General features: G+C 43.4%; 1 protein-coding gene across 2 annotated transcripts in view; it reads left to right on the top strand.

Annotated features, from left to right (window-relative positions):
• Positions 1-24,593, top strand: part of LOC132815120 (proteasome subunit alpha type-7) — a 27,963-nt gene extending 3,370 nt beyond the window's left edge. Inside the window, exons 2-7 of one of the 2 annotated variants that reach the window (XM_060823903.1) lie at positions 3,186-3,312; positions 5,508-5,632; positions 8,182-8,304; positions 9,348-9,467; positions 19,586-19,648; positions 23,070-24,593. In XM_060823903.1, the coding sequence (XP_060679886.1) occupies positions 3,186-3,312; positions 5,508-5,632; positions 8,182-8,304; positions 9,348-9,467; positions 19,586-19,648; positions 23,070-23,162 (651 nt within the window). In that variant the 3' untranslated portion in view covers positions 23,163-24,593. The remainder of the gene's footprint in view (positions 1-3,185; positions 3,313-5,507; positions 5,633-8,181; positions 8,305-9,347; positions 9,468-19,585; positions 19,649-23,069) is intronic. The other variant, XM_060823904.1, reaches the window with a different exon arrangement.
• Positions 24,594-24,614: the final 21 nt, after the last annotated feature.

Genomic DNA, 24,614 nt, shown 5'->3' with positions numbered 1-24,614 from the left:
TCTTGTACACCTCTATCAAGTCACCCCTAAACCTTCTTTTCTCCAACGAAAACAGTCCCAAGTGCCTCAGCCTTTCCTCATATGATCTTCCTACCATACCAGGCAACATCCTGGTAAACCTCCTCTGCACCCGTTCCAGTGCCTCCACATCCTTCCTATAGTATGGCGACCAAAACTGCGCACAATACTCCAGATGCGGCCGCACCAGAGTCTTATACAACTGCAACATGACCTCAGGACTCCGGAACTCAATTCCTCTACCAATAAAAGCCAGTACGCCATATGCCTTCTTCACAGCACTATTTATCTGGGTGGCAACTTTCAAAGATCTATGTGCATGGACACCAAGATCCCTCTGCTCATCCACACTCCCAAGTATCCGACCATTAGCCCAATACCCCATCTTCTTGTTACTCTTACCAAAGTGAATCACTTCACACTTAGCTACATTGAACTCCATTTGCCACCTTTCTGCCCAGCTCTGCAGCTTATCTATATCCCGCTGTAACCTACCACATCCTTCCTCACTGTCAACAACTCCACCGATTTTCATATCATCCGCAAACTTGCTCACCCAACCGTCTAGCTCTTCCTCCAGGACATTTATAAAAATGACAAACAGTAATGGTTCCAAACAGATCCTTGCAGAACACCACTAGTGTTCCAAGATAAACCTTTACCATGCACTACAACCACTGTCTTCTTCCAGCCAGCCAATTCCTAATCCAAACCCCCAACTCCCCCTCAATGCCATACCTCCGTATTTTTTGCAGTAGCCTACCATGGGGAACCTTATCAAACGCCTTACTAAAATCCATAGACACCACATCTACCGCTTTACCCTCGTCCACCTCCTTAGTTACCTTCTCAAAGAATTCAATAAGGTTTGTGAGGCACGACCTGCCCTTCACAAAACCATGCTGACTATCCTTGATCACATTATTCCTATCCAGATGTTCATAAATCCTATCCCTTACAATTCTCTCTAAGACTTTGCTCACAACAGAATTGAGAGTCACCGGCCTATAGTTACTAGGGTTATCCCTACTCCCCTTCTTGAACGAGGGAACCACATTTGCTATCCTCCAGTCTTCTGGCACTATTCCTGTAGACAACGAGGACATAAAAATCAAGGCCAATGGCTCTGCAATCTCCTCCCTTTCTTCCCAGAGAATCCTAGGATAAATGCCATCAGGCCCAGGGAACTTATCTATTTTCACCCTTTCCAGAATTTCCAACACCTCTTCCCCACATACCTCAAAGCCATCCATTCTAATTAATTGTGACTCAATATTCACATCGGCAACAATGTCTTGTTCCTGAGTGAATACTGACGAAAAGTATTCATTCAGTGTCTCCCCAATTTCTTCAGCCTCCACACGCAACTTCCCACTACTATCTTTGACTGGACCTATTCCTACCCTAGTCATTCTTTTATTCCTGACATACCTATAGAAAGCCTTTGGGTTTTCCCTAATCCTACCAACCAAGGACTTTTCATGTCCCCTCCTTGCTGCTCTTAGCTCTCTCTTTAGATCCTTCCTGGCTACCTTATAACTCTCAATCGCCCCAATTGAACCTTCACGCTTCATCTTTACATAGGCTGCCCTCTTCCTTTTAACCAGGGATTCCAATTCCTTATTAAACCATGGCTCCCTCACATGACCCTTTCCTCCCTGCCTGACAGGGACATACCTATCAAGGACACTCAATAGTTGCTCCTTGAACAAGCAACACATATCGATTGTGCCCTTCCCTTGAAGCCTACTTTTCCAAGCCACGCATCCTAAGTCATGCCTCACCGCATCATAATTTCCCTGCCCCCAGCTATAACTCTTGCCCTGTAGTGCACACTTATCCCTCTCCATCACTAGAGTAGAAGTCACCGAATTGTGGTCACTGTCCCCAAAGTGCTCACCTACGTCCAATTCTAACACCTGGCCTGGTTCGTTGCCCAGAACCAAATCCAGTATGGCCTCACCTCTTGTTGGCCTGTCTACATATTGTGTCAGGAAACCCTCCTGCACACATTGGACAAACACCGACCCATCTAACGTACTCGAGCTATAGCTCTCCCAGTCAATATCTGGAAAGTTGAAGTCCCCCATAACAACCACCCTATTACTTTCACTCTTCTCCTGAATCATTCTCGCAATCCTTTCTTCTACGTCTCTAGGACTATTAGGAGGCCTGTAGAAAACTCCTAACAGGGGTGACCTCACCTTTCCTATTTCTAAGCTCAGCCCAAACTACCTCAGATGGCGAGTCTTCATCCATCGTCCTTTCCACCGCTGTAAAACTATCTTTGACAAGCAGTGCCACACCTCCCCCTCTTTTACCCCCACCTCTGACCCTACTAAAACATTTAAACCCTGGAACCTGCAACAGCCAATCCTGTTCCTGTTCTACCCATGTCTCCGTAATAGCCACAACATCGAAATCCCATGTACCAACCCACGCTGCAAGTTCACCAAAAGTTAGTTCTTCCAAATAAACCTGTTGAACCACAACCTGGAGTTGATTTTTAACTTTGTCCACCCCAGTCCAACACCGGCATTTCCAAATCATTCCATTTTCTATGGACTTGTGACTGTGGCATTTCAAGTTTTCATCTCAATATTACTTAAATGACTCGAGGGTTCCTGGCCATACCATCCTTTAAAGAGAGAGTTCCAAATACCTACAACCCTCTGAGTGAATTTTTTTCCTCAAACCCCTCTGCAGGCCCTGCTCCTTAGCATAAAATTGTGCCTTCTGATTATTAATCTCTCTACTAAGGGGGAGTGTTTCTCCCTATCTATGCTGTCTACGTCCTTCAAACCTTGGACACTTCAATCAGATCCTGCCCTCCGCCTTCTCTGTTTTAAGGAAAAGCCTCACCTTATCTTGCCTCTCTTTATAGTTGAATCGCTCCAGCCCAGGCAACATCCTGGTGAATCTCCTCTGTACCTTGTCTAGGTCAATCACATAATGTGCTGACCAGATCTACACTCCGTACTGCAGCAGTGGCCCAACAAGCCTTGTGTACAGTTCCAACATAACCTCCTTGCTCTTGTCTTCAATGTCTTGACTAATGAAGGCAAGTATTTCCAATGCCAGCCAAGTCTGCAATCTTCATACAGCCCTATGAGATATTGTTTTCTTTCAGTTCCTTACTTGGTGTGCTTATTCTGCCTGTCTTGAAGGTTGGGATTCGAGGTAAAGACATAGTTGTTCTAGGTGTGGAGAAAAAGTCTGTTGCAAAACTTCAGGAGGAGAGAACAGTGAGAAAAATCTGCGCACTCGATGACCATGTCTGCATGGCATTCGCAGGTATGCTTTGGAATTTTCTTCTAGAGCTTTTTTAATGCAACTTAATTGTCTTAGATGTTTCTTATGATTGTTTATACTTTTTCTGCCATTTTTGGAAAACAAAGTGTAGGAAATATCCATTGATAAATTGTTTTTCACTGTGACTGTACAAAAGCCTTCAGCTCTAACTGTTGTTGTCATCTGTTTTCTCCAGAATTTGGAAATTTATGGGGTGATCCAATTGATAATTTTAAGATATTGACAGGAAAAGTCAGGGTAGATAAAGTTAAAAATCTCAACACCAGATTTATAGTCCAACTGGTTTATTTGGATGCACTAGCTTTTGGAGCGCTGCTCCTCCATGAAGCTAGTGCTTTCAATTAAACCTTTTGGACTATAACCTGGTGTTGTGATTTTTAACTTTGTACACTCCAGTTCAACACCAGCTCCTCCAAGTCAGGGTAGATAGAGAAAAACTATTTCTACTGGTTGGGGATTCTAGAACCAGGGGGTATAATCTGAGAAATAGGGCCAGACAATCCAGAAGAGATGTTAGGAAGCACTTCTTACTTGGAAGGGTGGTGGATGTTTGGAACTCTCTTCCACAAGTGGCAGTTGATGTTAGATCAGTTGTTAATTTTTAATTTGAAATAAATTTTTGTGAAGCAGAGATGTTAAGGGACATGGGCTAAAGGCAGGCTTAAGGAATTAGGCCATAGATCAGCCTTGGTGAAACAGGCTCAAGGGGCTGAATGGTCTACTGCTGTTGCTGTATCTCTAACAGTGTCATCTTTTCCCCAGAGAAATAATTCTGATTTCAATCAGTGTTGAAGGTGTTGACAGCTGTGGAGAAAGTGAGGACTGCAGACGCTGGAGATCAGAGTCGAGAGTGTGTTGCTGGAAAAGCTCAGCATCTGAGGAGCAGGGGAATCAACATTTGGGCAGAAGCCCTTCATCAAGAATGACCTGATGAAGGGCTTATGCCTGAAGCATTGATTCTCCTGCTCCATTGACAGCTGTGGAAAGGTTTCAGCAACAGTTCCACAGGAATGTGGGAGTGGGTGTGTTGAGGAAAGTCAACAAACTCAGTTCTTCCTCAGTCAGAATAGGGAACCAACACTAACTGCAGGATAGCAAAGCCTTTGACAAAGTGTCACATGGGACACTGGTGAAGAAGGTAAAAGCATCTGGGCTTGGTAGGTTGGATCCAAAATTGGCTTAATGGTAGGAGACAGAGGGTGGTGCAAAAAGGCAGTTTATGTGACTAGAGATCAATGTCCAGTGGCATACCATGGGGATAAGTGCTGGGTGCCTTGGAGAGGTGATTAATCTAGAGGCCCAGATAATGATCTGGGGACCTAGGTTCAAATCCCACACAGCAGATGGTGGAATTCAAATTTGATTTCAAAAACAAAATCTGGAATTAAGAGTCTGATGAACATAAAACCATTGCAGATTATCAAAAAAAACCTTATCTGGCTCACTGATGTCATTTAGGGAAGGAATCTGCCATCCTTGCCTAGTCTGGCTTACATGTGACTCTCAGCAAAGAGGGCGACTCTCAACTGCCCTTAACGATGGACAACAAATAACTGGCCTGGTCAGCAATGTCCACATCCCATGAACAAATGAAAAATAAAAATTAGAAAGTGAGGGGGATGACCAAAACATTGGACAGGTGGTTGACAGTGAGGAAGAAGGGCCTATAAACTATATATGTAGGAGAAGAACATACAACTATATCAGTTAAAAGCAGGAATCAACTCCTCAAGCCTATTCTGCCATTTGCTAAGATCATGGCTGATTTGATTATTCTGCATTGCTGTCTGTATTCAATAATGTTCACCTCCTTAACAATGATCACCTTTTGCTTTAATGTATTCTAAAACTTTTCCTCAAAAGGTATTGGAAGAAATTTGGAAACGTTGATTTTCAAAACATTTGTTCATGTTAGGTGCAATTCACTGAATTTATAAACTCTGACTTTGGATTTTCTGGTTGCTTGGTCTGACTCTAAGTTCTTCATTTATTGATGCGATTGAATCTTTTCAGTGGCAGTATTCAAGTCGACTGGCATTTGTGATTTAGTGACCCATTTTCAATTCACTCAACATAGAAATCACAAGAAAAAGATCCTGTGTGTGAGCTTTAGAGCGACATTTCGGAGCTCCAACACGACCAAGGAACTTTGCTTGTCTGATTAATTTCAATTTCAGGTCTAACAGCTGATGCTCGAATAGTGATTAACCGAGCCCGGGTGGAATGTCAGAGCCACAAACTTACCGTAGAGGATCCAGTGACTGTGGAGTACATAACACGTTACATTGCGACTCTGAAGCAGGTAAGCATTCATTAGCCTTTCTTCCATACCAGCTTAAATTAAATTTGATCTTATCCTCCAATGGGACGAGAGTAGTTCTTGATAACTAAGCAAACCTGCTGTCTCCTGCATGTAGAACACTTGGTGAATTTCTGAAGGAGGCAATACTTAAAACACCTGAACAAATAGACACTGAAGGGAGTCACATTTCAGCATAGAAGGGGGCCATTCAGCCCATAGATTACATGCCAGCCCCTAGGTGGTGCAATCTAGTTAGCCATCTGCCCCCAACTATCCCCCGTAGACCTCTGTTTATTTTCAAGGAATGACCATGCAATTTCCTTTCATCATCTCCGCCTGTCACATCTGACATCCAGCTCACTCTATCACACAGCAATGGGGTTGACTCTTAACTGCCCCAGAAATTGCCCTCGTCGGCCACTCAGTTCAAGGGAATTGGGGATGACCGACAAACGCACGTCTTGCCTGTGATAACATCCCATGAAAGTACATAGAACATTACAAAGCACTGAACCAATCCTAAGCTTATCTAACCTACACTATTCTATTTTTGACCATATGTCTATCCAATGACCATTTACATGCCCTTAAAGTTGGCGAGTTCCACACCCCTACCACTGAGTGAATAAACTACTTCTGATTTCTGTCCTATATTTATCACCCCTCAGTTTAAAGCTATGTCCCTTCATGCTAGCCATCACCATCTGAGGATAAAGATTCTCACTGTCTACTCTATCTAACTCTGATTATCTTGTACATCTCAATTAAGTCATTCTCAATCTTCTTCTCATATGCAAACAGCCTCAAGTCCCTCAGCCTTTCCTCATAAGACCTTCCCTCCATACCAGGCAACATCCTAGTAAATCTCTGAACCCTTTCCAAAGCTTCCACATCCTTCCTATAATGCGGTGACCAGAACTGCATGCAGTACTCCAAGTGCAGCTGCACCAGAGTTTTGTACAGCTGCAGCATGACCTCATGGTTCCGAAGCTCAATCCCTCTACTAACAAAAACTAACACCGTATGCATTCTTAATCACCTTATCAACCTGGGTGTGCAACTTTCAGGGATCTGTGTACATGGACACAGAGATCTCTCTGCTCTCTACACTATCAAGAATCTTACAATTGGCACAATATCCTGCATTTGTGTTACTCCTTCCAAAGTGAATCACCTCACACTTTTCTGCATTGAACTCCACTTGCCACCTCTCAGCCCAGCTCTGCAGCTTATCTATGTCCCTTTGTAATTTACAACATCGTTCGGCACTATCCACAACTCTACCAACTCTGGTGTCATCTGCCAATTTACTAACCCATCCTTCTATGCCTTCATCCAGGTCATTTAGAAACATGACAAACTGCAGTGGACCCAAAACAGGTCCTTGTGGTACCCCACTAGTAACTGAACTCCAGGATGAACATTTCCCATCAACCACCATCCTCTGTCTTCTTTCAGCTCGCCAATTTCTGATCCAAACTGCTAAATCTCTCTCAACCCGTGGGGCACCTTATCAAACGCTTTACAGAAATCCATTTACACCACATCAACCGCTTTACCCTCATCCACCTGTTTGGTCACCATCTCAAAGAACTCAGTACGGTCAGTGAGACACGACCTACCCTTCACAAAACCATGTTGACTATCCCGAATCAATTTATTCCTTTCTAGATGATTATAAATCCTATTTCTTATGACCCTTTCCAACACTTTACCCATAACCAAGGTATGGCTCACTGGTCTATAATTACCAGGGTTGTGTGTACTCCCCTTCTTGAACAAGGAAACAACATTTGCTCTCCTTCAGTCTACTGGCACTATTCCTGTAGACAATGACGACCTAAAGATAAAAGTCAAAGGCTCTGCAATCTCCTCTAAGGCTTCCTAGAGAATCCTAGGATAAATCTCATCTGGCCCAGGGGACTTAGCAATTCTGATAAGTTTGAAAATAGATAATTTCGCATCCTTGTGAACCACAAACCCATCTAGTCTACTAGCGTGTATCTCCGTATTCTCCTTGACAACATTGTTTTTTCCTAGTGTGAATGCTGACAAAAACTATTCATTAAGCGCTTCCCCTATCTCTCCTGACTCCACGCACAACTTCCCACTACTATCCTTGATTTGGCCCTAATCTTACTCTAGTCATTCTTTTCTTCCTGATATACCTATAGAAGGCCTTAGGGCTTTCCTTGATCCTATCTGCCAGTGACTTCTCATGTCCCCTCCTGGTTCCTCTTAGCCCTCTCTTTAGGTCCTTCCTGGCTAACTTGTACTCCTCGCTTAAACATGTTTTTGCAGATGAAGTAGTCAGAGGGAATAATTGATTGTTCTAGTGTCTTGCTACAGTGTTGAATTATTTTCATTTGACCTCTGCTTGAGTAAGTTTAAATATTGGTGCATTTAACTCTTCACAAGTTCCCCTCCCTGCGCTAGTCGGAGCAGTGAAACGTGTTGCTCCAGTGGTTTTATGGGTTGATCTTAAGCAGTGCAAAAGAATTAAGAAATTGAATTGTTTGGTGAATCATATACTTCAATGTTTTGTTTAGCGTTACACCCAAAGCAATGGGCGCAGACCATTTGGAATTTCTGCTTTGATCGTGGGGTTTGATTATGATGGCACACCGCGGTTGTACCAGACTGATCCATCTGGAACCTATCAAGCTTGGAAGGTAGTTGTTTCTCTTTTATACCTTGTCTTGCTTCTAAAAAAAAAAGTTCTTTCTGTTTTTTCATTCTCTAGTTTATTCCCCTGCCCTTTCATCTACTGAGACTTGGCCAAAAGTATGGAAATCATGCAGCAATGAAACGAAAGCAACTGATTTCTATAACATCTTTTATGACCCCTCAACTTCCCAAAGAGCTTTATAATAAAGTAAGCACTTCCACGAGAAATAGCTGGAGTAGGCTAGCTGGTCTTTCGAGCCTGCTCCACTATTCAATCAGATCATGGCTTTACGTACCACCCACTCACCACTACCCTTAGATTTATGAACAGTAAAGGAATTATCTGTCTTTGACTTAAACATTCAATGAGGTAGTTTCAACTGCATCATTGGGCAGGGAATTCTACAGATTCATAACCCGTTGGATAAAAAGTTCCTCCTCAACTCAGTCCTAAATTTGCTCCCCCTATGTTTTGAGGCTATACCCCCTAGTTGTAGTTTCATCCACCAGTAAAAGGAACCTCCCTGTCTATACCCTTCATAATATTATGTTTCCGTAAGATCTTCCCATTATTCTTAATGCATTTAACTGCTTTTGAGTCTCCCTTAATCTGCCTGATGCAAAATTACTGCTAATCTCTGCTGCATTATCATGGCAGTAACCTGGCCAATCAGAATCTTCCTGCCTGGTCTCAGTTCTTGCTGCATCTCCACATCAATGACAGCCCAACCAGTCAGCATCCTCTTCTTGCCCTGCATTAACTAGTGTCCCTTTGTTCTAGTCTGTTTGATGTATCATATTCCCTCGAATTTTTCCTGTTGGCACGTGAACCTCTGGTCCATACGTGGCATTGACTTGTGAAGCCTGAAACCTGACATCAGCATGTTGGCACATTGTGTAGATGAAACTTTGAAACAACCACGTGGCTCAGAGGTAGCATTGGTCCTGATGAATACAAGATGAACAGCTTCAGCTTCTGTCTCCTTTTTTAGCAAGGTTTAAGTTCTGTACTTCCAAGTGACTGACAATGTCATTGTTGTATGTACAGGCAAATGCAATTGGTCGCAGTGCCAAGACGGTTCGAGAATTCCTTGAAAAGAACTACACTGACGAAGCGATTGCAACAGACAATGACACCATCAAGCTGGCGATTAAGGCTTTACTAGAAGTGAGTGAAGTGTTATGGCTGAGACCACATCCTGTTTATAAAAGGAGCTATCCTTTCCATCGGCAAAATGTCCTAGATTAGAAACATAGAAAATAGGAGTGCGAGTCAGCCATTCAGCCCCTCAAGCCTGCTGCACTTTTATTGTGATCGTGGCTGAACATCTGACTCAACCTCCTGCTCCTGCTTTCTCTTCCCCCTCCATCCTTCCAACAACTTCTTCAAATCATAGTGTTTTGTCCTTGACTGCTTTCTGTGGGAGTGAATTCCACAGGCTCCTCACTCCGTTTCTGCTTTCCCCACTCATCAAGAACATCCTATGTTTGCCCTGTCAATTGCAATTAGAATTTTATAAATTTCTACGAGATCCTCCTCCTGCTTCTAAACTCCATCAAATATAATTCTAAACAATCCAATCTCTCCCTACGTGTCAATTCTTAAAACCAAATGGGGCACTGTTCACTCAGGAGAAAGTGAGGGCTGCAGATCAGAGTCGAAAAATGTGGTGCTGATGAAATACTTATGCCCGAAATGTTGACTCTCTTCTTTGGACGTTGCCGGACCTACTGTGCTTTTCCAGCACCACACTTTTTTTGCACTATGTTCAGTCAGTATCAAGCAGTGACCCAAGCAATGAGGAACTGAATCATGGAACACACATTTCAGCAACTATGGATGAAAGGAATCGTATAATTGAAATTAAATTGGATTTATTCCTGCTGTATGCAGTGGCACTGGTTGTGATCGAACAAAGAACCCTCAAAGAACGTTACAGAACAGGAACAGGCCCTTCGGCCCTCCAAGCCTGTGCTGATCCAAATCCTAATTCTAAACATGCTGCCTGTTTTCTAAGGATCTGTATCCCTCTGCTCCTTGCCCATTCATGTATCTGTCTAGATACATCTTAAATGATGCTATTGTTTCCGCCCCACCACCTCCGCTGGCAACACATCCCAGGCACCCACTACCCTCTGCGTGGAGAACTTTCCATGTATAACTCCCCTAAATGTTTCCCCCCTCACTTTGAACTCGTGACCCCAAGTAACTGAGTCCTCCAGTCTGGGGAAAACGCTTCTTTCTATACACCCTGTTTATGCCTTTCATGATTTTGTAGGCCTCAAACAGGTCCCCCCCCCCCCCCCCCACCTACATTTTTTCCAATGCAAATAATCCGAATGTACTCGATCTGTCTTCATAGCTAGCACCCTCCATACCAGGCAACATCCCGGTGAACCTCCTCTGCACCCTCTCCAAAGCACCCACATCATCCTTTTGGTAATGTGGCGACCTGAACTGTACACAGGGCTGAACCAAAGTCCTAGCTGCAAATGTGTTGCTGGTCAAAGCACAGCAGGCCAGGCAGCATCTCAGGAATAGAGAATTCGACGTTTCGAGCATAAGCCCTTCATCGAAATGTCGAATTCTCTATTCCTGAGATGCTGCCTGGCCTGCTGTGCTTTGACCAGCAACACATTTGCAGCTGTGATCTCCAGCATCTGCAGACCTCATTTTTTACTTGAACCAAAGTCCTATACAACTGTAACATGACCTGCCAACTCTTGTACTCAATACTCCGTCCAGTGAAGGAAAGCGTGCCATATGCTGCCTTGACCACACTACTAACCTGCATTACCACCTTGAGGGAACAATGGACCTGAAAATCTAGATCACTCTGAACATCATTTTTCCCCAGGACTTTTCCATTTATTGTATAGTTCGCTCTGGAATCTCATCTTCCAAAATGCATTACCTTGCATTTGTCCAGATTGAATTCCATCTGCTATTTCTCTGCCCAACTCTCCAATCTATCTATATTCTGCCCTTCACTCTCTGCTACTCCACAAATCTTAGTATCATCTGCAAACTTGCTATTGAGGCAGCCTACACTTTCCTCCAAATCATTGCTGTATATCACAAACAACAGTGATCCCAGCACAGATCCCTGTGGGACACCACTGGTCACAGGTCTCCATTTTTAGAAGGTTCCTTCCACTCATACTCTGTCTCCTGTTTCTCAACCAGTTCTCTATCCATCTAGCTAGAACACCCTGGACCCCATGCGATTTCACCTTCATCAGCCAAGCATGAGAAACCTTATCCAAGGTTTAGCCTTACTAAAGACCATGTATATGACATCTACATCCCTTCATTCATCAATCAACTTTGTCACCTCTTCAAAGAATTCTATTAGATCCGTAAGGCATGACCTTCCCTACACAAAACCATGCTGCCCAACGCTGATAAGACAATTTTCTTCCAACTGGGTATATATCCTGTCCCTTAGTATCTTCTCCAGTAGCTTCCCTACCACTGACATCAGGCTCATGGGTCTGTAATTACCTGGATTATCCCTGCTATCCTCCTGAAACAAGGGGACAATATTAGCAATTATTCAGTCCTCTGGGAGCTCCCTCATTTTCAAGGATGCTGCAAAGATATCTGTTAAAGCCCCAGCTATTTTTCTCTTGCTTCCCTCAGTAACCTAGAATAGATCCCATCCGGACCTGGAAACTTGTCTACCTTAGTGCCTTTTAGAATACACAACACTTCTTTCCTCCTTATGCCTCCTTGACCTAGAGTAATCAAAACATCTGTCCCTAACCTCAACATCCGCCATGTCCCTTTCCTCAGTGGTTACCGATGCAAAGTACTCATTAAGAATCTCAACCATGTTTTGTCTCCATGCATATCTTTCCTCCTTTGTGCTTGAGTGGGCCAACCCTTTCCCAAGTTACCCTCTTGCTCCTTAAATGTGAATAAAAGGCCTTGGGGTTTTCAGTATTCTAACAACAGTGGGGTAGAAACTGTTACGAAACCGGCTGGTGTGTGTGTTCAGGCTTCTGTACCTTCTCCCCGATGGTAGAGGTTGTAGAAAACCATTGCCAGGGTGGGATGGATCTTTGAGAATGCTGGCGGCCTTTCCTTGACAGCGGGCCTGGTAGATGGATTCTATAGATGGGAGGTTGGCCTTTGTGATTGACCAGGCCGTGTTCACCACTCTCTGTAACCGTCTCCGATCTTGAATGGTACAGTTGCCGTACCAGGTAGTGATACATCCAGACAGAATGCTCTCGATGGCACACCCATAAAAATTGACAAGGGTCTTCGTGAGTTTTGAGAAGACTTGTAGCTCAGTTTGAGGTAGATTTGCTCGCTGAGCTGGAAGGTTCACTTCCAGACGTTTCGTCACTATATTAGGTAACACCTTCAGTGGACCTCAGGTGAAGCACTGCTGATAATTCCTGCTTTCTATTTATATGTTTCGGTTTCTTTGTGTTGGTGAAGTCATTTCCTGTGATAAAGTCACTTCCTGTTCTTTTTCTCAGGGGTGGTAGATGGGGTCTAACTTGATGTGTTTCTTGAAAGAGTTCTGGTTGGAATGCCATGCTTCTAGGAATTATCGTGCGTGTGTTTATTTGGCTTGTCCTCCGATGGATGTGTTGTCCCAGTCGAAATGGTGTCCTTCCTTATCCGTATGTAAGGATACTAGTGAGAGAGGGTCATGTCTTTTTGTGGCTAGTTGGAGTTTGTGTATCCTGCTGCCTAGTTTTCTGCCTGTTTGTCCAATGTAGTGTTTGTTACAGTCCTTGCAGGGTATTTTGTAAACAACATTTGTTTTGCTTGTCTGTATTGGGTCTTTCAAGTTCATTAGCTGCTGTTTTAGTGTGTTGGTGGGTTTGTGGGCTACCATGATACCAAGGGGTCTGAGTAGTCTGGCACTCTAGTCTGAAAATGTGTTCCTTGGATGCTGCCTGACCTGCTGCGCTTTTCCAGCAACACATTTTCAGCTCTGATTTCCAGCATCTGCAGTCCTCACTTTTTCCACTCTACTCTAGTCTGCCAGACTACTCAGACCCCTTGGTATCATGGTAGCCCATAAAACCACCAAAACAGCAGCTAAATGAACTTGAAAGACCATATACAGACAACAAGCTAAACTATTGTTATTTACAAAATACCGTGCAAGAACTGTAACAAACACTACATTGGACAAACAGCCAGAAAACTAGGCAGCAGGATACACAAACTCCAACTAGCCACAAAAAGACATGACCCTCTCTCACTAGTATCCTCACATATGGATAAGGAAGCACAACACTTCGACTGGGACAACACATCCATCCTCGGACAAGTCAAACAGAGACATGCAAGAGAATTCCTAGAAGCATGGCACTCCAACCGGAACTCTATCTAGAATCACATCGAGTTACATCCCACCCTGAGAACATGTACAGGAAATGACTACCCCACAGGAAATGAATCAGCCAAAAGAAACCCAAACAAAGAAAGCAGGAATTATCAGCAGTGCTTCGCCTGAGGCCCACTGAAGATGTTACCTAGTAGGGTGACAAAATATCTGGAAATGAACCTTCCAGCTCAGCGTGCAAACCTACATCCATTGGCAAGGATATTCGCCATCATGCCAAATTTCCTCAGCTGTCTGAAGAAGAGACGTTGGGCCTTTGTAACCAGTGCTTCCACATGAAGAGTCCAAGAAAGCTTGTTGTGGGTGACCATTCCCAGGAGCTTGACACTCTCCACTTGTTCCACCTCTGTGCTGTTAATGTGTAGGGAGGCATGAGTAATGTCCCCCAGAAAGTCAATAATGAGTTCCTTGATTTTGCCGGCATTGAGAGCTACATTGTTCTCAGTGCATCATTCTTCCAGGTCTTCCACCTCCTGTCGGTTGTCTGTTTTTCGACTGACTATGGTGGTGTCATCAGCGAACTTGTAAATGGCATTAGTCTGGTGTTTGGTGATACAGTCATGGGTATACAGTGAGTACAGTAGGGGGCTGAGTACACATGCCTAGGGGGCTCCAGTGTTGTGTTAGTGAGAATGAAATATTGTCCTCGATCTTCACTGTGGCCTGTAGGTCAGGAAACTGAGGATCCAGTTACAGAGAGTGGGGCTTAGTCCACGATTCACTAAACTGATTAATCAGTCTCGAGGGGATAATAGTGTTGAAGGCTGCGCTGTCGTCAATGAGTAGGATTCTTACGTAGCTGTTCTTGGTGTCAAGATGTTCTAGGGAGGAGTAAAGGGCAAGTGATATGTCATCTGATGTGGAGCTGTTGGTCCGATAGGCAAATTGGATTGGGTCATGAGTAGTGGGGATGCTGGAGTTGATTAACGCCATGACCACCGAAGTTCGGGCCACCAGTCACTGAGACATGCTGCATGAGTCGTCTTAGGCACAAGGATGGTGTTGGCCCTTTTGAAAGAGGCAGGGACAGTGGCCTGCTGCAGGGAGAGGTTGAAGATGTCCACAAAGACCACCTAAGTTGATCTGCGCATGCTCTGAGTGGACAGCCTGGTACTCCGCCTAGTCTCATCGCTTTCCTTGGATTCACACGAAGGAAAACTGATCTGACCTCTGATGGCTAGGTTCGTCAGGGCTTATCGGAATAGGTATTACCTCTCCGCTGAAATTCTGCTCAAAGCGAGCATAGAAGGTGTGAGACGATCTGGGAGGTGTGTGACATCGTCTGCTATCTCGCACTGTCTGTTTTTAGAACCGGTGATTAGAACCTGTGATGTCATTCAGTCCTTGCCATAGTTGCTGGGTATCTGTCTGGGTGTCTAGTTTGGATCAGTATTGGTCCTTGGCTATCTTAATGGCTCTGTGAAGGTCATGCTTGGATTCCTTGTATTTGAATGGGTCTCCTGATTTGAAGGCCTCATGCCTGGTTTTTAGTAGGTTATGCGTGTCCTGATTCCTGATTCATCCAGAGTTTCCTGTTGACTCCCTCGGTATGCAGTCCTCCACACACTTACTGATAAAGTCTGTGACGTACTGTGGTGTACTCGTCCAAGGTACCTGCGAACTGTTCGAACATGGTCCAATCAACTCCAGACAGCACCGGAGTTGATCCTCTGCCCAGGACCGGACCTGTATCCATGGAGGGGGTCTTCTGCTTGAGTTTTTGCCTGTAGACTGGGGGAAGAAACACAGCATTGTGGTGGGAGTTCCCGAAATGAGGGCAGAGGATGGAGCCCTAGGCATCTTTCACAGTAGTGTAGCAGTGGTCTAAAACGTTCGGGCCCCTGGTGGGGCTGGAAATGTTCTGGTGGTACTTGGGCAACACCTTCCTTAGATTGGCTTGATCGAAGTCGCCAGTTACAATAAGCAGGGCCTCACAGTGCTCGGTCTCCAGGGTGTTAGTGGTGGAGTACAGCACATCTACAGCTTCCTCAAGCTTTGCTTGTGGCGAAATGCACACAGCAGTTAGTATAGCAGCGGTAAATTCCCCTGGTAGATAGAAGGGGCAGCATTTGATGGTGAGGAGTTCAAGATTTTGGGAGTAATGGCTGCTCAGGGTTGCAATGTCCGTGCACCACAAATTGTTGATTAAAAAGCTAACCCTTCCACCCTTTGTCTTACCCAAGGACTCTGTACAGTCCATGCGATGGATAGAAAAACCATCAACCTGAAGCGATGGGATGGAAGGTGAGGACCAGGAGGGTGGTGTTGGGGGCAGGGCAGTTCTGTCTGAGAGGATGGTGTCAATGCTGTGCATTCTTTGGTACGGCAAAATTGCCAGACGTGTCAGACTGCTAACTTTATTCAAGCTTATCATGTAATTCAAGTCAGGAGGTGGTGTGGGGGCTTATGGGACATGGGTGCATTCCCACAGATGTGTCAGAGTTGCAAGCGTGGAATAGGCTTTTTAAACTTTAAACAATGTCTGCTGAATTTGTTACTTTTCCCTTCAAATACTGAGGACAGTTGCCCCATTTGTCCAATTACTAATGAGAATTAAACTTTAAAAAAGTTCCTGCACAGAACTGTTTTTCAGACTCTGAACCAGCGTAACCAGACAGTAGATTTGCTAACAACCTCACACATTCTCGGACTCGGTTCAGATGGGTTTACTTCCTTGTCAGGCCAAATTGCAATGCGACTGGTCCTGCACCTGTTGGTATGACTGCAAGAAGTCAATTCTTCCACCCTGACTGATCTCTGACAAAGAGGGATTCTCTTCTCGTTGTTTAGCACTGACTGAAGCAGAGCATACAGTTGAAAGAGGGTGAGAGAGCTTTATAACATATGATTTAAGATAGCATGTTAATGTAAAACACATCTGAGCACGTGGGGAATGATGCACTGGATAGCTGCCTTACCTGTTCAAGTAGAAAACTCTATACGTTTTGCAGTTTTATTTTTTTAAAGTTGTACCCGATCTTCCCTGCTGTCTGGAATCTCATGGGTATGTTGTACATACATGGATGGGTGAGGAAAATTAAGTTATTTCATGGGTAGGTATCAGCGTTCGTATAATTTAGTGGAGACAGATGCTAGGTAGGGAAGCATCTAATTAAGGGATGGTTTCTAATTTGACTGGTTGGAATACCTGATCACGTAGGTCAGTAAACAGTGGTTTCTATACTCTGTTTAAGATGTAAAGTTTTGCTGAGGCATTTAAAATTTATTGGTCTGACATGTATTTTCCTTCATGGTGGAGTGTGCAATACAATTACAATAACTTTGCGTTCATTGTTCTTCACGCAGTTTACTGCAACCAAATAGACAATGTCAGGAGAATGTAAGGAACATCTCCTATTATATTTACTTGTCATTGTGTGACACAAGCAACATCAGTTTTTATTCATTCCCTGCATCATCATTTTAATGCTGCTTCTGAGAATAGGAAAGAGATTTTGTTCTCATTACTGCCTCCTGTTTCGGCTTACAAGTTCAATGCAGAAAAAATTGAATGCCTTGAACTTTCAAAACTGCCTTAGGAGGCCATTTTTGTTACAAATAGTTAACCGTAACAGACTTTTGCTAGCCAGGATGATTCTAGAGTAGAGTGGTTTTGCAAAGAATCTGAGCGGTGTGATGTGTGTGTGGTGAAAACATCCTTTAAAACACTTTGTCTCTAGGCCAATATACTCACTAACTCTGCAATAATCTTAATTTGGGTAATTAGCTCGGAGACAGAAGAAAACATAGGTTAGCTCTGAATGGTATCTGTTCTTCGAAGGGAGTATGCACTACTGCAGCAAGGGAACATTTGTAATGCAGCAAATGAGGATCTCTGTCTAATAACCTAATTGTGCAAAGCTTACTTTAAGGGGTTGTGGAAGCACATACTTTCTGTAAGAACATTTATGAAGGCTGTCTTTTGATTCTAAGATGACACTTACTCGGGGTCATGTGTTTCAACCATGGGTCTTCACTGTGATAGATCCAGCCAACAGGGACATGGGACAGTCTATCCCATAAGTCAATAGAATCAAGCAAGACATTTTCAATCCTACACCAAAAATGATGGGACTTAAAGGATCATGCAGCTTGATAGAAAGGTGTCACCGTTCGAAAAGATTGGTTACAAGCTTGTCCAACCGTTAAGATCAGTGCTAATGTCTTAGAGAACCTTGCTCCTGCAGCTCCTAGTGCACGACTGTTGTGATCTTGAATGGAGTATGCATTTTAGAATGCGAAAGGATAGATTGGGGTACGTTATGGTTGGAATGAAGTTGCATACAGTGGCTGTCCAAAAGGGCTTGTCATAAACAGGAAGTAATCAACAATGCTCTTGGAATGCTGGCCTTTAGAGGATTGGAATATGAGGGTGAAGATATGCTGCAATTATACAAAATCTGAGTGGACCCCACTTGAGTACTGAGCAAATCTGGGGATCACACCATAGGAAGGATCTGTTGACTTTGGAAGGAGTACAATGTAGGTTTACAAGGATGATACCTGGACTTAAGGGGTTAAGTTATGAGGCGAGACTATACAAATTAGGTCTGTTTACTTCAGAGTTCAGAAGTTTAAAGGTGATCTGATTGAAGTCTTCAGGATATTAACAAGAAAAAACAGTAAATAAAGAGAAACTATTTCCATTGGTTGGAAATTGTGGAACTAGGGGGGCAGAGTCTGGGGAATAGGGTCAGAAATGTACGGGGGAGATGTTACGCACAAAGGAACACTTCCACAAATGGCTGGATTAGTTGGACATTTTAAATCTGATATAAATGCATCTTTGTTAAGCAAAGGTGTTTAAGGGACATGGGCCAAAGCTGGGGTATGGGGTTAGTCGACAAATGAGCCATGATCTCATTGAATGGCAGAACAGGCTCAAGGGGCTGAATGGCCTACTCCTGTTCCTATGTTCTCATGTCTGAAAGATGTTCTATTCAGTACTCGCACTAAAAGGGAATGGGGAGACATTTGAGGGTTTACAGGACTGGTGAGGAATGAGTGAAACTAACTGGACAGCTCTTTGAAAGAACCAGTAGACACACAGTGGGCTGAATTGCCTTGCTTATTTGCGTAACATTGTGTAAAAGCCCTGATTATACTGTAGGGATTTTAATCTGTATACAGCAGAAGTCGGAGTCTCCTAACTGATTGGAACGAAGTTAGAGTTAAGGCAGTGGGAGAAACAAAAAAAAAAATGGAGAGGCGAGTAAAGTTGGAAAATAGCTCTGACCATCTAGATAACCAAATGATATTCTACTTTTCAAACACTGCAATTAGGAGAAATAACATATTTACAAACACAAATGAACACTTACTCCAGCTAAATATTAAAAAGACTGAACCAGTCACGCCAAATGTCAGACTATAGCCATTGCATTTTCACTCCTACTGCTTGCCCATGGCCTTGGGCTGAATTCCTATGTTCACAACCTCAGCATTCTGATCAACCAGAAACTTGTCCCTCATCCCATATCTGATGGAGTTGTCTTCCCCCTTCATACCCTACCCCAGAACCCCACGTTATCAATTGTAATCCTGTTTAAATGAGTTTGTGGCCTCCCCTCTCTCTAACCTCTGCAAAACCTCAAGGCCTCTCGATCCCCCTCCCCAAATATAAACCACCTCCTATCATCTCTCCATTGCACCTGTGTGACCCCTTTGCTTTGTCACCAGAAGTCATGATTTTTGCTACTTGGGTCTCCAGCTCTAAACTCATCTATCTCTCCAATTCCTCCTTTTAACACCATAGATAACTTTGACAAATATCTCACTCTTCAGGTCCGTCTCAGTGTTTGATTAAAGCTCTGGAATGCATGAGTGTTTTTCTAAAATGAAGGCAGTCTTTTGATCTGTATGTTTAATGTCTTGCTATTGAATATGACCTGCTGTTTGTCCTTGTTTATTTTAGGTAGTACAGTCTGGTGGAAAAAACATTGAGCTAGCTATAATAAGAAGGAATCAGCCACTCAAGGTAGGTGGAAAACCTATGTGAGGCATGTCTAGGTATATGGTAAGGTACACAGCTGCAGCTGGTGGAATTAAAATGCAGTTAATAAAATCTTCAATTGAAATTGAAAAATTGGATGTGTAGTGGACAGCGAAGAAGTTTACCTTGGGTTACAACGGGATCTTGATCAGATGGGCCGAATGAGCTGAAGTGGCAGATGGAGTTTAATTTAGGTAAATGTGAGGTGCTGCATTTTGAGAGAGCAAATCTTAGCAGGACTTATACACTTAATGGAAAGGCCCTAGGGAGTGTTGCTGAACAAAGAAACCTTGGAGTGCAGGTTCATAGCTCCTTGAAAGTGGAGTTGCAGTTAGATAGGATAGTGAAGAAGGCGTTTGGTATGCTTTCCTTTATTGGTCAGAGTATTGAGTACAGGAGTTGGGAGGTCATGGTGTGGCTGTACAGGACATTGGTTAGGCCACTTTTGGAACATTGCGTACAATTCTGTCTCCTTCCTATTGGAAAGATGTTGTGAAACTTGAAAGGGTTCAGAAAAGATTAACAAGAAAGCTGCCAGGGTTGGAGGATTTGAGCTACAGGGGGAGGTTGAATAGGCTAGGACTGTGTCCCTGGTGAAGGGCTTTTGCCTGAAACATCGATTTTCCTGCTCCTCTGCTGCTGTCTGACCTGCTGTGCTTTTCCAGCACCACTCTAATGTAGACTGTGTTTCCCTGGAGTGTCGGAGGCTGAGGGGTGACTGTATAGAGGTTTACAAAATTTGAGGGGCATGGATAGGATAAATAGACAAAGTCTGTCTTTTCGCTTGGGTCAGGAAGTCCAGAACTAGAGGGCATAGGTTTAGGGTGAGGGGGGAAAGATATAAAAGAGACCTAAGGGGTGGCTTTTTCATGCAGAAGGTCGTACATGTATGGAATGAGCTGCCAGAGGAAGTGGTAGAGGCTGGTACAACTGCAACATTTAAGAGGCATTTGGATGGGTATATGAATAGGAAGGGTTTGGAGGGATATGGGCCGGGTGCTGGCAGGTGGAACCAGATTGGGTTGGGATATCTGGTTGGCGTGGACGTGTTGGACCAAAGGGTCTGTTTCCATGCTGTACATCTCTATGAAAGCTAGCTCAGTGTTGATGACCCTGAAACTTTCACCAATTGTTGCAAAAAGCCCGTCTCGATTGCTAATGTCCTTTCGAGAAGGAACTCTGCTGTCCTTACCTGCTCTGGCTTCCATGTGATTCTAGACCCAAAGCAATGTTTTTGGTTCTGAAATGTCATAGAGAGTGGGGTTAAGATTTGGAGCATTGCTTTTCCGTATGTATTCATGCCTAAACTTGGGCAAGTAGGGCACATTTGTAAAAGTTGCAGATGATTGCAAACTTGGCAATATCATGGACTGTGAAGAGGTTAGAGATAGATGTCATGAGGATGCAGGTCTGGGCAAAATGAATGTTTATTGCAGAGAGTGTGAAGCGATATATCTTGGTGTGAGGAATAGAAGGCAAAATAAAATCAAAGGTATCATTCTAAAGTGGGTGCAGGAGCAGAGAAATCTCTACGTAAATGAATACAAAAAATTGAAAATTGTCAAGGCAGAATGAGAAAATTATTAATTGTACATGCCTGAGTATCCTGAGCTGCTTACGTTGTGCCAGAGAGTAGGAAAACAAGGAATCTGTAGTCAACTTTTATTGAATGTTGATTCAGCTTCAACGGTATTATGTCAAATTATTGGCACCGCACTTGTAGGAAAACTATGAAGGCATTGGACAGAATGTAGGGGGTGGTGCAAGAGAAAGGTTTCAGGGGTGAGGCGTTACGTGTATAATCAGGTGAAGCTGTTTTCTTTAGTGAAGAGAAGGTTGGTCACAATTATTATTTGGAAACTTGGATTCCGAAGAGGAGAAATGATGTATATCTTTAAGTTGGGCGGCACCGTGGCACAGTGGTTAGCACTGCTGCCTCACAGCGCCTGTAGACCCAGGTTCAATTCCCGACTCAGGCGACTGACTGTGTGGAGTTTGCACATTCTCCCCGTGTCTGCGTGGGTTTCCTCCGGGTGCTCCGGTTTCCTCCCACAGTCACAAAGATGTGCGGGTCAGGTGAATTGGCCATGCTAAATTGCCCGTAGTGTTAGGTAAGGGGTAAATGAAGGGGTATGGGTGGGTTGCGCTTCGGCGGGTCGGTGTGGACTTGTTGGGCCGAAGGGCCTGTTTCCACACTGTAAGTCTAATCTTGTGTGTTTTTATATTGAATCAAGAAGAAAAGGTATAATTGTGGTTATGTTGTTGAGCTCCATGATCGTGAGTGGTCTTATAATTTGTTTAGGTGCATGTAAATTAGGCTTTAAAATCCTTAATGACAATACTTCAGCGCTTTATAAATATTGGTTGAAGAGAGGGAAAGAAAAGGTGGTTGTGCACCTTTGTTTGTAGACAAAGACTCGAGACTGAATCCAGTTGAGAAAGGCAGTGTGTGGGTTTCTTTGAGAGAAACAGGTAATTGAGAAAAAGCCTTGAACAACAGCGGTGCAATTTAGCAGTCTCTCAAGCTGGGCCTGAGTGGCTTAGAAATGAGTAAAACAGAAAGTGAATATAATACAAGTTTTAAGATGTCAAAGAGGAATGAATGCATGGGTTTGGGGAAAACCGGCTAAGGAGTAAACAAACTGAGGTAGCAGCTTTTTTTAAAGGTTTTGGAAAGAGGAATCCACTCAAGAAGCTGACGGTGAGTGAATGAAAATTTAGTGCCCCGCCAGCTGAGTGTGGAATTTTAATATGGAAACAAGATGACCCTTCACTGAAGTTGGAGTGTTTGGAAGATTGTTGCTGAGTAAAAAGGTTGAGTCTTTATTTCTAAATTTGGAATATGACCATTTCAAATTGTTCTTGCATCATGTAAAATTATTTTTTTCCCCCCGTTACATTTATTGAGCATTGATATTCTTTTGTTAATAGATTGGCAGCTTCTTGTGAATATGTTCAAAGAGAGATCAAATTGCAAAAATAAAATATATGGTCAATCAAACCAGGCATCGCTCTGGAATCTGACTTGCCCAGGGTTGCCATCAGCTGGAAATAAAGTAGTATATTGTTCTTCCTCTTCCTCCTCTTCTTCCTCTTCCTCTTCCTCTCTTCTCCCCCTCCCCCCTACCAGACCATAGGGGCTGCGCTCCCATTAGAGAGAGAAGTGACTGGTGGTGATTTAACCTGAGGGCCACCAGACCTCAGAAGATGGAAGAGGTTGAGAAGGAGAGTCTTTCATAGTAACCTCAAACCGGTGATGGGAATTGAACCCGTGCTGTTGGCATCTCACTGCTGTGTAAACCAACAATCCAGCCAACTGAGCTCAACGATTCCAAGTATAATATTATAAAGTGATGATTCCTTCTAATGTTCAGTTGGAACTAACATGGAAATTTCTTTTTCACAGCTCCTTGATGCAAAGGAAATAGAACACCTTGTCGCAGAAATTGAAAAGGAAAAGGAGGAAGAAACTGAAAAGAAGAAACAAAAGAAAACCTAATTCTCATAAAAGTACAAATAGTGATTTGGTGCTGCAAATTAGACGTTTAGTTATTCATCCAAAATATGAGTGGATAGCTGCATGGTGAGATGCAAAAAATTGAAGACTGATTTTTCTTTCTCCCTTTTTCTCTCTCATCCCCTCCTGTGCTGCCTGACGTTCCTGGAACATGTTACAGCCAGTGTTGCTTTTGGCAGCAGCCCAGCAAAGAGCCCTCATCTGAATCCCCTTTCGTGGCATCTGAAGACTCAAATCAGAAGATGCATTTTCCTGCAGCAGTGGAGGCATTTTCACCACTGAAACCTCTGTATTACCAGGGTGCATCAGTTTCAGAAATTATAATTTTTTTTATAACTAACCATACCAGTTTGTCAGTGTTGTGGAGACAATATAGATGCAAGCTCCTTTTCATTTGCATCAAATGACCTTAGTCCTGGCTTTAATGTTGAATGAGAACTTTAATGAAAAACAAGTATTAGGCTATTTACAACTCCGTACGGGACTTGAAGCTTGGAAATACACCTCCTGAAGGGTTTCAGGGTTGCTGAATGATGCTGAACAAAAGTTCTGCAACACTGGTTTCTCGCAGATGAGGTGTGGTGGATGCTCGCTTCCATGTTCAGGGGGAAAACATTCTTCTGGATTCAGTCCAGGAATCCCTGTTGAAGTGTTGCCTGCTCAACAGTGAAAGCTTTTCCTTGTTTACAATCAAACAGACCGCCAACGCTCTCTGCAAAGATGACTGTCTTCTGTGGACAGACTGTTAGGGGGTTTGGTGATTGTATAACTAAGAACAGTTAATCATTTTAGGCAGTGTGTTGTGGGGGAAGAATAGTCAAAACATAAGAAACCCTCTTCCTTTTCTGTGCCACCTCCTGCCCACTTCCTTAAGATGAAGTGGCCAAATGCACTTAGAGTTTGTTGCATGGACACGAGATGCTCATTAGCGTACAGACCAGGGACTGGATGAAGTGACAATTCCAGTGTTCTTGTTGTCTTGGCTGGAAACGAGTGGAAACAATCTTGGATGCATGCTTTTCCTAGCCACCCAGTGATTGCTGTTGAGTATGAGTGAGCAGAAAGACAACCAGCATTCGCAAAGAACAGGAAAATAAACCCTCCTTGGGTAATATGTGTGGGATGTCAATGATCTTGAATTACACACTACTTCAAATCACCATCTTAAGCTGAAGAAGTGGAAAAGATGGGGATGAAATAAATTTATGGCATCACAGTTTTAAAGTGGTGTATCCAGAAACACAGTATTATGTTTGTTTACAAAAGGAATGTATTTGATTTCTTGGAAAGAAGTTGTAGGAATTGCTGTTATTTTAGTGTTAATTATTGATGTGTACACTTTTGCTGTGCACACATTTGGAGTGGTTACAGTTGCACATCAATTTAAATAAACATTAAATTTTGCTTGCAGGATCTCAGACTCCAGAAGTCTCT

Source organism: Hemiscyllium ocellatum, chromosome 4 (assembly GCF_020745735.1).
Source record: "Hemiscyllium ocellatum isolate sHemOce1 chromosome 4, sHemOce1.pat.X.cur, whole genome shotgun sequence".
Taxonomy (NCBI): Eukaryota; Metazoa; Chordata; class Chondrichthyes; order Orectolobiformes; family Hemiscylliidae; genus Hemiscyllium; species Hemiscyllium ocellatum.
The sequence above is the reverse complement of the archived record's forward strand: the minus strand, read 5'-3'. Positions and strand labels throughout refer to the sequence as shown.